This window comes from Salvelinus alpinus, chromosome 2, assembly GCF_045679555.1.
Source record: "Salvelinus alpinus chromosome 2, SLU_Salpinus.1, whole genome shotgun sequence".
In the NCBI taxonomy this organism is placed as follows: Eukaryota; Metazoa; Chordata; class Actinopteri; order Salmoniformes; family Salmonidae; genus Salvelinus; species Salvelinus alpinus.
Genome location: NC_092087.1, coordinates 65,650,856 through 65,663,049, shown reverse-complemented (window position 1 = coordinate 65,663,049; position 12,194 = coordinate 65,650,856). Strand labels below are relative to the sequence as shown.

Here is a 12,194-nt window from a genome sequence, read left to right as displayed (position 1 = left end):
TTTCAGACACTGTTGTCAACTTTCAGTAATGAGTTTGTCACAGAAGGCATAACACTTGAAGAATAGCAACCGATCCCTGTATACAGGAGGCCACATCACCAGAAGGAAAGTTTGCTGTGATAATAGCATCACATCTCCTACAGAGTGTGATTAAGAAACATGTGACTAAGAGTTTTGTATGGTTGGATACTCTTCCAACGCCACTAATCTCTCACCAATTTCTGACAGCTAGTAAACACTTGACATACCTCCCTGTAGATTGGGACCGAGTGACGGTAAACAGTATGTGTCAGAAGGTGGCTGCTTATCAACCGTTGGGGCCCAAAGTCTACACTGTAACAAGGGTGTTCACAAACGGGTGGGGGGTAGATCGGCCTTGGGATGAGAGATGTGTACCTAACTTGAGCACAGGAAAGTATTATCCACAAGTACCCACTGTAGCAGAACACAGGAGGTCATTGGAGATGTTGGTGGCTAAGGACCAGGGTATGAACTGGGAAACAGGTAGGGAGTATCTGAAAGTTTCAGTCCTAGACCTATGTAAACCACGAAAAGAATTAGAGATCAGGAGACGGATTCCGAGCAATAGCTATTCTCACGGCAGTCGCTGTCGGGACAGTAACAGAAGGAGCAGTACTAGTAGCGCAGGATGCTATATTGACAGCGTGGAACTGGACTACAGTGCAAATGAGGAGTATTGTATGGAACGCCGTTTGGGTCTTTGCGTGTCAAAAAGATACGTGTCAAATAACACTATTTGATGCGTAAAATAACAATATGTAAACTATATGCAAATGTTGGCCAATAACTATATGAAAAACTTCTCATTCATCATCACCAACAAACGACTAAGTCATGTCGAACCTTGAAAACATGAGAGACCGCTTTTTGAGTTTTGCCAGCAAAGCGTAACCACCTTTACAACCACTCCAAGAGGATCGGGTCGTTCAAAGGTAGGATTAATTCTGGTAGGTTAGGTAATACCTGGCAAAAGTCAACATTAACCGGCACAACTACCTAGTAACGTTAGCTAGCTAACGATTGCAACAGCTACCGTGGGGTGTGCGAGTATGGGCGGTGTCGATTATGCTGAGTGTCATTATTGTAACTTTTATAACGTTTGCACATATCAGATTTCAATCGTTCTGGAGGCGGAATAATGCTGGAGTCCAAAAGCGGCAAACTGGGAGAAGCAGGCTGATAACTATGAGGGTGTGCCTGATCGCTGACCCTACCATCCGGCAGCTGAACAGGATAGGTACATTTTCCCTATATCCATGTAGCTTGCTTCTGAAGCTAAGCAGGGTTGGTCCTGGTCAGGGTTGGTCCTGGATGGGAGACCAGATGCTGCTGGAAGTGGTGTTGGAGGGCCAGTAGGAGGCACTCTTTCCTCTGGTCTAAAAAATATCCCAACGCCCCAGGGCAGTGATTGGGGACACTGCCCTGTGTAGGGTGCCGTCTTTCGGATGGGACGTTAAACGGGTGTCCTGACTCCCTGAGGTCATTAAAGATCCCATGGCACTTATCGTAAGTTTAGGGGTGTTAACCCCGGTGTCTTGGCTAAATTCCCAATCTGGCCCTCAAACCATCACGGTCACCCAATAATCCCCAGTTTTCAATTGGCTCATTCATCCCCCTCCTCTCCCCTGTAACTAGTCCCCAGGTCGTTGCTGTAAATGAGAATGTGTTCTCAGTCAACTTACCTGGTAAAATAACAGATAAAAAGTACATGAGGACACAGAGCTATGCACAGTGCTTGCTTTGTAAGTAACCTAGGTGTGAATCTATCTTGTGATTAAACTTAGAGTTATTGAAGGTTATTTTACTGATTTAAAGATCATGGACTGTTTCCCTGTTTTATATTAGGATACTTTTTATTAGATTTAAATAACGTTTCCATATCTCAGTATCTTTAGAGTATCCTGTCAGGCAGATCAAAGTGCCCTATGGTCAGGAGGAGAGCAGCTTCTTGAAGGTTTTGGGGGAAACATTCCCCCCAGATGAATCCAAATATAGAGGCCTTTAAGACAAACAGGAGGAGGCTCGTTCCCCTACAGCTGGACAGCATGTGTCCAGCTGCAATCAAATCAGCTGGGCTAGGGAGGTCTGCCCTGTACTTAAGATTGAAGGTATTTGATAGCTTATGTGTTATGAATGGGGAGGTAGACTGAGCTTTATTATGTCACGTGATAAATGCCAGAGGTAATGAATTAATTTGAAAAGAAACTGGATTTCCCTCTGTATACAAAAGTTATAAAGTAGTTGAGCAACTAGTGATTTCTTGTATTTTTATGTGAATGGAAACTGTAAGGGAGGACAGAACCTCGGAGACAGAGACTTCGCCTATGGAGATAGGCCTCCCTGTTGCCTCACCACAAGCTTCAGTGACGTTAAATTACCTTTTCCATTTTAGCATCAAATTATAAAGTATATTATTAGTTATGGAGAAAGTATGTATATGATATAGCTTCGTAAATCTGTTCAGATCACACGTCAACGGCATTCCAACAGGAAACACTTACATTTTCATTCACAAAACAGATGAATTCAATACTTATTTTTGCCACAGGAGATGAACCGTTGTTGTTTTGAGGAGTGGGAGAGCAGGCGAAGGAAGGTAAGGGATTTCACCAAGTTGATATCATCTGTAAGCGATGAATGCAGATGTTCTTTACATTACCTTGGAAATAATGGACGACGCAGTGGGTCAAGGGTGAGCCGAGTCCCTTTGCGCAGTTCATTTTTCCATGGTAATGTACAGAAAGGGGGCGTTTATCCTGCTTATACTACAGTTACCAAAGAAAATAATACTAAAGCACACATTTATTGGCAGAAATCCTGCTGCTGCTTGCTGCTACTGCTGCTATGCACTGGCTTCTTGCTCCCACCACCACTACCTCAGCCTCCCCCTGTTAGGTTATGTGTTTCTGCCAGGGGGCATTTGTATAGCTTATTGGACTCAGTGAGCTACCCTGAATGAGCAGAGCATATATTGCCACGGCTTGTCTTATTCATTGCTTAATACACGGTTAAATGTATTTCTACGTGCCGTTTTCTTTCTGAACTGGTTTCAATGCCCATTCTAGAATTCAACAATGCTGTGGTATAAATATATTTAGAACTTAACACTAAAAGTAATGCATATTGTAGTCAATGGGGTGGCAGGTAGCCTAGTGGTTAGAGCGTTGGACTAGTAACTGAAAGGTTGCAAGATTGAATCCCCGAGCTGACAAGGTAAAAATCTGTTGTTCTACCCCTGAACAAGGCAGTTAACCTACTGTCATTGAAAATAAGAATTTGTTCTAAACTGACTTGCCTAGTTAATTGAAGGTAGAAAAATTTATGAGAGAAGACAGAGGGTGGTCTCTTATCCAGAGCAGCCTAATGGAGTGCCCTTTAAGATCAAATACCTGGATGGGAGGCAGTGGATTAAGAGATTCTGAATCCATTCAGGAAAGTTGTTGATAAACTCAGTACTATAAATGTAAATTTCAGGCTGAATTACAATTGTTAATGTTGGGCATTTGTTACATAGATGTTGTTTGATTTTGTGGGGGAGGATGATGCTTCGAGTGAGGTTTTTACACTCCAGGCAGCAGCGGGCTTCGCAAGAGCACGATTAACGGGTCATTGGAGGACCATGACATTCGGGAGTCTGTACTGTGTGTTGTGGTTTTCTGTGGAGGATGTGCAGGTGACTAGCATGACACTACCTAATAATAATATATTTGATGTTTGTATCGGACTACATTTGACCTACTTGATAGTTATAACCTTTGTGTGTGGTTGTTTCTGTCCATTTACAGGCAATCCTATCGCCTCATCTCTCACCTGCCCCCTCTCAATACCTCTCACCTGTGCTCTCTCCTCACCTCTTGCCTGTCCCCTCTCCTCACCTCTCGCCTGTCCCCTCTCCTCACCTCTCGCCAGCCTCCTCTCCTCTCCATTCACCACCTTCATCACCAAACTTTACTTCTTAACACCCCTCACCCTTAACGTCCTCCCTCTTTTATTCTTTTCACCCCTCACCTTCTAACTCACTTTCTCCTTCTCCTTCTCCCTCACCTTCACCTCCATCTCCATAATTTAAGAGCATTTGTTTATAAACAAAATGTAGTATTTAAAACCTTAATGTCTATTTTCCCTTAAGATCAATCCTTATTCGATTTGTCACACATTTTGAATGAGCTCCCCCCCCCCCCCCCCCCCCTCTAGAATGGACATAAGTGCCATTTTACGTACGCTCTGGAGCCGAGTGGACCAGGACCACTGCCCCATCGCCAACATGATAAATGTCCACAGGGGCAACGTCCTAAACAGTTGCCTGTATGCATTTCAACGCAAAAACTTTAATGCAGGGGCTAATATGGATATTACCTTTGTGGACATTGAGTCCAAGGCGGATGGGGCAGTTGACCAAGGGGGTCCCTCCTCATGAGGGACATCAGGGACTCGGCCATCTTCGAGGATCCGGAAGGAGCGAAACGGCTGTCCCTTGATGTTCATGGAAAGCCTTCTTTTTACCCGTATTAAGGTCTGATTTTCATGTAAAATACAGAATTTAAGCCAAAACAATTACTGAAGAGCCTTTTTCAGGTGCTCTGTCCAGGGCGATATATCATAGGGATAACAAAGCTGGAACACATTTGAAATGGTCTTTTTAGCATCACATGAGGGCCTGTATGGAACCACTGGGGAAATGATCAGTGTGTGTGTGTGGTCCATGGAGGGGTTGGGCCACACTTCTTCTCTGAGCGACCCTTCGCAGCAGTGTGTGGGAAGCCTGCACCTCCACTCAGTTTGGAGGAGGTGAGCCACACTACTCCGAGAGCACATTTGGAAAATGTAAGTTTGATGTCCTCCCTAACAGCAACAGGAAATAATAGATCATCATTTTTTACATGTATGGTTTCTTTTGCTGTGTTTAAAATTGTCAAATGCCTGTCATATGTTTTTTAAATTCTAGATAAAAAAGCAGAGGACCTATCAGAGGTGAAGAACAAATTGGAGGACTCGGTAGACTGGCTGAGCCTACTGGGGCTGAAAATGATTGCTGTCAAGACAATGGAGGACAGAGATGGTGTGGTTGATTTGGTGGCTCAACAATTTGTCCAAGGGAGCATGCAGGTAGCCTTGGAGCAGTAAGTCAACTCTGTCATAAATCTGTGAAGTACTTGTCATTACCTTCTCTAACATAAGTATTTTGAATGTCCACCCCCCTAAATCAATACACATCACTATATTGTCCTTAACACCTATTTTAAATATACATACTGTCTCTAAACCATAACAGGTTCAAATATGGTCTCAACTCTCTTGGGCTGCTCGATGCATCGGGGAACCACCCGGACAGCTTCCGAGCACTTTTTGTGGACTCCATAAAGCCTCCCACTGCCAGGGACCTACGGGACCTGTTTAAAGTAACCTATTTCATACCTTGCGGCAACCGGCGGTGTTTGGAGAATGACACCATCTGCCACTGGTTCAACTGGCTGGCTGAGCTACAAGGTAAAATAGTAAATTGTTCAAGTTTATCGGTAACTGCATATTATTCAATTTTGTGATTTAAATGTGTATTTTAATTGTTTTACTGTGTACTCCTCAGATGGAGAATGTCCTCCTCTAACAGTGATGATGGTGTTGGAGTTTGCTACTGGCGCAACGGTGGTGCCACCCCTTGGGTTTGAGGACACCCCGACCATCGAATTCCTTCACACAGCGCGAGGGGGTCTCGCTGGGCAGCAGAAGAAAAAGTACCCAGAGGCAAACACGTGTGTTGTGACACTAAGGCTCCCTCTTCATAGCACCTACAATGCCTTTAGGGAATTCATGATTCATGTATTGTGAATTCCCCACATTTCGGTGTTGCATAAAAACATATTTTTCCGATACATAATTGTATCTAGTAGCACTAAACTACAGTAGCAATTGAGTGTTTGAAAATGTAACTGCACATCAACATATAAGCATTTATTTACTTACATCTGTATTGTTTGTACAGTGCATTCGGAACGTATTCAGACCCCTTGACTTTTTTCACATTTTATTACGTTACAGCCTTTTTCAAAAATGGATACAATAATTTTTCCCCCTCATCAAGCTACACACAATACCCCATAATGACAAAGCAAAAACAGGTTGAGATTTTTGCAAATGTAAAAAAAAAAAGGAAATATTACATTTATGACCCTTTACTCAGTACTTTGCTGAAGCACCTTTGGCAGCGATTACACCATCGAGTCTTCTTGGGTATGACGCTACATTTTTATTTATTTAATACATTTTAGAATAAGGCTCTAATGTAACAAATTGTGGGAAAAGTCAAGGGGTCTGAATACTTTCCAAATGCACTGTATTTCCATATTGGCTGTTATTGTTCACTTAATGATCATTAATATTAATTTATACAGTCCATATTGTTTGTCTTGGTGTTTTTAAGTTTTCTTTTTTTTTAGTAACACTTTACTGACACTTCACTAATAACCAATATCCTTTGCTGATATTGACTGAAGTACTGCTGCCATATTTCAGCCAACTCATCCAAATATGATAATTTGATGTCCTACACTTTAAGAACAAATTAACTTCAGCCATTATCATTGAATTAGAACTACATGAAATAAGGCTTCCCATCCATTGCATTAAGTGACAGCTCCACTTCTGGGAACTGCACCTTTGTAGTGACTTATCAAATTTCAAATACATTGATCTAAGAACTAGATCCATTAGTTGTCACGACTTCCGCCGAAGTCGGCCCTTCTCCTTGTTCGGGTGGTGTTCGGCGGTCGACGTCACCGGCTTTCTAGTCACCATCGATCCATTTTTCAGTTTCGTTTTGTTTTGTCTGTATTATACACACCTGGTTTCAATTCCCCTATCATGTTCCCTATTTAACCCTCTGGCATTCATTTCTGTTTTGTCCGTGATTGTTTGTTGCGTTAGTGGTTGTTTATACGTGTGTGTTTGTTATTATTCCATTTGTGGAATTTTGCTGAATTTTTGAGTAAACGCTGTGGTTTCGCTCAACACCTGTGTCCTGCGCTTGACTCCGCTACTTCTCTGCACACAACCCTGACATTAGTCCAAGGCTCTCCAACCCTTTCTGGAGAGCTACCCTCCTGTAGGTTTTCAATCCAACCTCAGTTGTAACTAACCTGATTGTAGTATCTGGGATCTACATCTGTTTATATTAGTTACTATACTGTTACTAAGCGGTGATGTATTACGACAGTGTTACGTTACTACACCTAATAGGAAATGCACATGCGCACTAGTGTGCCCGGGAACTGTAGAGCACGAGAGGTTTTGACTAAACGAAAACTAACTGTACTCCCGTCTCCTGCCTGGTCATTTCTCCACAACACAAATATTACAGTGGCGACGAGGTGATTAAACTTCTTTAACGGACATTGCTTGAAGGGAAGAATGTTGCGTGAGTAATGAAACTCAAAATAATTACGTAATTCGTCAGTTATTTTTTATTTTCTTTCGCCAGTAAAAAAACGCTAAGCACTGCTAGCAGGTACAGTGTTCAGGAGCTGCCAAGTAGCAAGACTATTGGAGTCCAGAATAGCGACACTGCCCTCTGGTGGTTAAATAAATTTTAAAAACTGTCATTGAACCCATTGAAATTAGGCGATCTCGGTGGAGAAATATTGTCAAGAAAAAAGAAAAAAAAGGAAGAAGGAACGTAACACGGTGTGTACATTATTACAAATGAGTGCAGTGAACGAAGTAATTGCAGAAACTTCTGAAGTGAAGAATTAGAGGAAAATTAAGGAATACAAGGAATAAGGAAACTGAACAATTAACTGTGAAAATGGCAACCATTGGTCGAGTACCAGAGTTTGAGGCTACAAAAGAGGATTTTGATTCCTATTTGGAGCGTTTTGAGCGTTGGCTGGCTGCAAATGAAATCAAGGATGAAAAGAAAGCAGATGTATTTCTCAGTGTTTTGGGTCCAACTGAGTATGGATTGCTGAAAGGTCTCATTGAACCAATAAAAGCAGTGGAGTTGAACAATGCAGAACTGACAAACTCTTTCAAGGCATTTCAAGCCTAAGCCAATTCTCATTGCAGAACGTTTCAGATTTGACCAACGTCACCAGAGTCAAGGGGAAACCGTGGCTGACTACATCCTTGCTTTGAAAAGGCTGGCAAGTACATGTGAGTTTGCACAATTTCTTGATGATGCTCTTCGAGACAAGTTTGTATGTGGTCTCACAGGTGAAGCATATCACAGAAGGCTTCTGTCAGAGAAGGACCTGACCTTTCGGAAAGCCTGTGATATCGCACTTGGACTCGAGCTTGCCCACAGGGATACTATTGAGCTATCGGGATATGCAGAACGTCAGAAAGGTGTTCACAAGGTCAGTGATGCACGTGGTGAAAAAGGCTCACAAAAGTCACACTTTTCTCAGTCCCGTCCTCAAGGTTACACAAGAACAAAGCAGCCCACATCTCAAAGGTCTAAGCCAAGTTGCTACAGATGTGGGGGAGATAATCATCAGCACAGTGAATGTCGATTCCAAAATGTAAAGTGCCACAATTGTGGAAAGGTTGGACATTTACAGAAAGTGTGTAAAGCCTCAAAACGCACAGCAAGAGCGCACAAAGTGTCAGACGCAGCACAAGAAGAGGAAGGTACTACTGAAACAGTATTGGAACTGTCCACAGTGTACACAGCTCAACAACAAAAAGATGGAATCTATCTCAACATGGAGTTAGCGGGAAAACCGGTAAAAATGCAGCTGGACACCGGAGCGTCTGTATCTCTGGTTCCAGAGAGACTCTACAAAGAAAAACTGAAAGAGTGCCCTCTTCAGCCAGCGTCCATCCGCCTTTCTTCATACACTGGTGACACTATTCCTGTGTTAGGGCAGATCCAGGTACCAGTCCGGTATGAGGGGAAGGAGTGGACGCTACCGCTTGTCATTGTTAAAGGAGAAAAATCAGCCTTGCTAGGCAGAAACTGGCTACAAAAGATCAAGTTGAACTGGGGAGAAATCTTCAGTCTGAGTAAGGACAAACCAGTGAGTCAGGCTACACTCACTAACATGCTGGAGAAGCACAAAGAACTTTTCAAAGATGGCTACGGCGAAATACAAGACTTCACAGCAAAAGTCAGAGTGCAGGAAGGAACGGAGCCTATCTTTCACAAACCACGTCCAGTTCCCTATGCTCTTAAGGAAGCAGTAGAGAAGGAACTGGACCGCCTACAGAAGAATAACATAATCACGAAAGTAGCGAGGAGCGACTGGGCCGCTCCGATTGTTGTAGTCCCAAAGAAAGACAAGACCGTCAGAATGTGCGGTGACTACAAGGTCACAGTAAATTGCTGCATACTACCAGAGGAATATCCACTACCAAACGCTGAAGATCTGTTTGCCACTCTAGCTGGTGGGAAGGTTTTCAGTAAGCTGGACCTGGCATTCGCTTATCAGCAACTGAAGCTGGATCCGGAGTCAGAACAGTATCTGACCATCCATACACACAAGGGGCTATTCAGATTCAATCGCTTGGCCTACGGAATCTCGACAGCTCCAGCAATATTCCAACACACAATGGATCAGATCTTGGACGGTATAGACAACGTTGTGTGCTTCATGGACGACATCCTCGTGTCAGCACCAACCATTGGAGAGCACCTGGCTCCTGAACTATTACGGAAAGTTTGTGGCAAACTTGTCCACATTGTTGCATCCGCTTCACCAACTGCTGCAGGCCGATACAAAGTGGAATTGGTCCCCGCAATGCGAAGAAGCATTCAAGACTTGCAAACAGCGTCTGCTAAAGAGCAAGTGGCTTGCCCACTACAACACAGAGATGAAGCTGAGACTCGCGTGTGATGCATCTCCATACGGAGTAGGAGCCGTCATCTCACATGTTCTATCGTCAGGTGAAGAACACCCTATTGCATTTGCATCACGGACTCTGTCACCAAGTGAGAAAAATTATGCTCAAATTGAGAAGGAAGCCCTGAGCATAATATTCGGAGTGAAGAAGTTTCACAAATACCTGTACGGAAGGAAGTTCCAACTGCTGACAGATCACAAGCCTCTGTTGGCCATCCTTGGACCAAAATCAGCTATACCAACCCTTGCTGCACTTCGAATGCAACGTTGGGCTCTGATATTATTAGCCTATGACTACGAGATTGAGTACAGACGATCCAGTGATCACGCAAATGCAGATGCACTATCAAGACTACCATGCAATAGTGACTCCGACAGTGAAGATGATAGAGCAGTCTTCCAGATCTCTCTCATTGACGAACTGCCCATATCTGCTTCAGACATAGCAGAGGAAACAAGGAAAGATCCAGTGCTTTCCAAAGTCTTGGACTTAACATTAGGAGGTTGGCCAAACTTCGTAAATGACGATAACCTTCGTCCATTCATCGACAAGAAAGACCAGTTGTCCACTGATCAAGGATGTGTTCTGTGGGGATCAAGGGTGGTGGTACCTCACAAATTCCAGAGGAGACTGCTATCTGACCTGCATGAGGGACATCCAGGGATCACTCGAATGAAAGCACTCGCTCGCAGTTATCTGTGGTGTCCTGGACTGGATCAGGACATTCAACAGCATGTAGGCCACTGCTCACCTTGTGAAGCTGTTCGCAACAAGCCTGCTGCTGCACCTCTTCATCCATGGTCCTGGGCTGCGACACCTTGGGAACGCATCCATGTGGATTACGCCGAGATTGACAAGCAACATTTCCTTGTTGTCGTTGATGTCCATTCCAAGTGGATGGAAGTGTTCCCTACTCAACTGACCACAGCTGAGAAGACCATCAATCTTCTCAGACACCTGTTCGCATCCTTTGGACTAGTCAAGGAGCTCGTATCGGACAATGGCCCTCCTTTCACGTCAAAAGATTTTGAAATGTTTCTCAAGAACAATGGAGTAAGGCACATCCTGTCACCACCTTACCATCCGGCATCAAACGGAGCAGCGGAGAGAGCCGTGCAAACCTTTATGAAGGCCTGGACTAGACTCGAGGTTCAGTCTGTGCCCACCCACCAAAGGCTTCCGCGGTTCCTGTTTACTTACCGTAACACACCACACACAGTAACGGAATGTACACCAGCTGAACTGTTTCTGAGACGCCAACCACATACCCGCCTGACATTGTTGAAACCAGACTTGTCAAGCACTGTGGCAAAGCACCAGCTACAGCAGAAGAAAGCTCATGACAGACACTCAAAGACTGTCAGAGAATTCAAAGAGGGAGAGAGGGTGATGGTACGTGATTTCAGACACCCCAAGAGCCTGTGGAACTCAGGTGTGATCTTGCAACGCAAAGGACCTTTGACTTACCAAGTCCAAATTGGTCATCGCCAGGTCAACGTTCATGTGGATCATCTGCTACGGTCCAACGCCCCAGCAGAGACACGCCGAGAGAACAATAACGACCCCCAGGACTATTCTCCTGACTGTGGACGTACGGGAGAGACAGAGCCTGACCTTCCACCCGAACCTGGCCCACCACCGGAAGCCCAGGAGGAGCGGAGATATCCTATTCGACATCGAAGGGTACCTCAAAAGCTTGACCTGTGAGTTGAACTGTTTAAGGTAACAGACAGTAAAACAAACAAACACTTTAATATGTCCTAGATAAAAGGAAAGAAAAAGGACATTACCTGGGTTAGTTATTAGGACACAAACTCCATCTTCGGGGCAGAATAATCCCCTGGATTTGTGCTGGGCTCTGAAAAGTCTGCTTCAACCCAGTAGTTGAAAAATGTTAAGAATGCATTGTTCAGATATTGCATTAGTAGTTCCCTAACATATTTACCTTGTTCTCTGGGAGTTAAAAACTATGGGGGAGGAGTGTAGTATCTGGGATCTACATCTGTTTATATTAGTTACTATACTGTTACTAAGCGGTGATGTATTACGACAGTGTTACGTTACTACACCTAATAGGAAATGCACATGCGCACTAGTGTGCCCGGGAACTGTAGAGCACGAGAGGTTTTGACTAAACGAAAACTAACTGTACTCCCGTCTCCTGCCTGGTCATTTCTCCACAACACAAATATTACACTGATTAACTTATTAAGCAGGTAATTATTCAAATCAGGTGCACTAGATTAGGGTTTGAGTGAACCTACAAGACAGTAGCTCTCCAGGAACAAGGTTGAGAGCCCTGCACTAGTTCATCTTCAACCACATAATTTGAGCTGTCA

The 12,194-nt window shown here is 43.9% G+C and overlaps 1 protein-coding gene across 1 annotated transcript; it reads left to right on the top strand.

Moving 5' to 3' along the window:
- Positions 1 to 1,206: 1,206 nt before the first annotated feature.
- On the top strand, positions 1,207 to 11,581 carry LOC139541178 (uncharacterized protein K02A2.6). Its single transcript, XM_071345532.1, has 7 exons — positions 1,207 to 1,258; positions 4,967 to 5,141; positions 5,294 to 5,508; positions 5,606 to 5,763; positions 8,883 to 9,329; positions 9,589 to 11,009; positions 11,347 to 11,581. Exons 1-7 carry the CDS (start codon positions 1,207 to 1,209, stop codon positions 11,579 to 11,581), a joined length of 2,703 nt encoding a protein of 900 aa, XP_071201633.1.
- Positions 11,582 to 12,194: the final 613 nt, after the last annotated feature.

What these genes read in the sequence shown, in the direction of transcription:
- LOC139541178 (XM_071345532.1), top strand. Translation starts at nt 1,207, where the DNA reads ATGAGGGTGTGCCTGATCGCTGACCCTACCATCCGGCAGCTGAACAGG. An exon ending in CTGGCTGGCTGAGCTACAAG is followed by an intron (nt 5,509 to 5,605) that starts GTAAAATAGTAA and finishes TGTACTCCTCAG; the next exon opens with ATGGAGAATGTCCTCCTCTA. An exon ending in TGGACTAGACTCGAGGTTCA is followed by an intron (nt 11,010 to 11,346) that starts GTCTGTGCCCAC and finishes GGTCATCGCCAG; the next exon opens with GTCAACGTTCATGTGGATCA.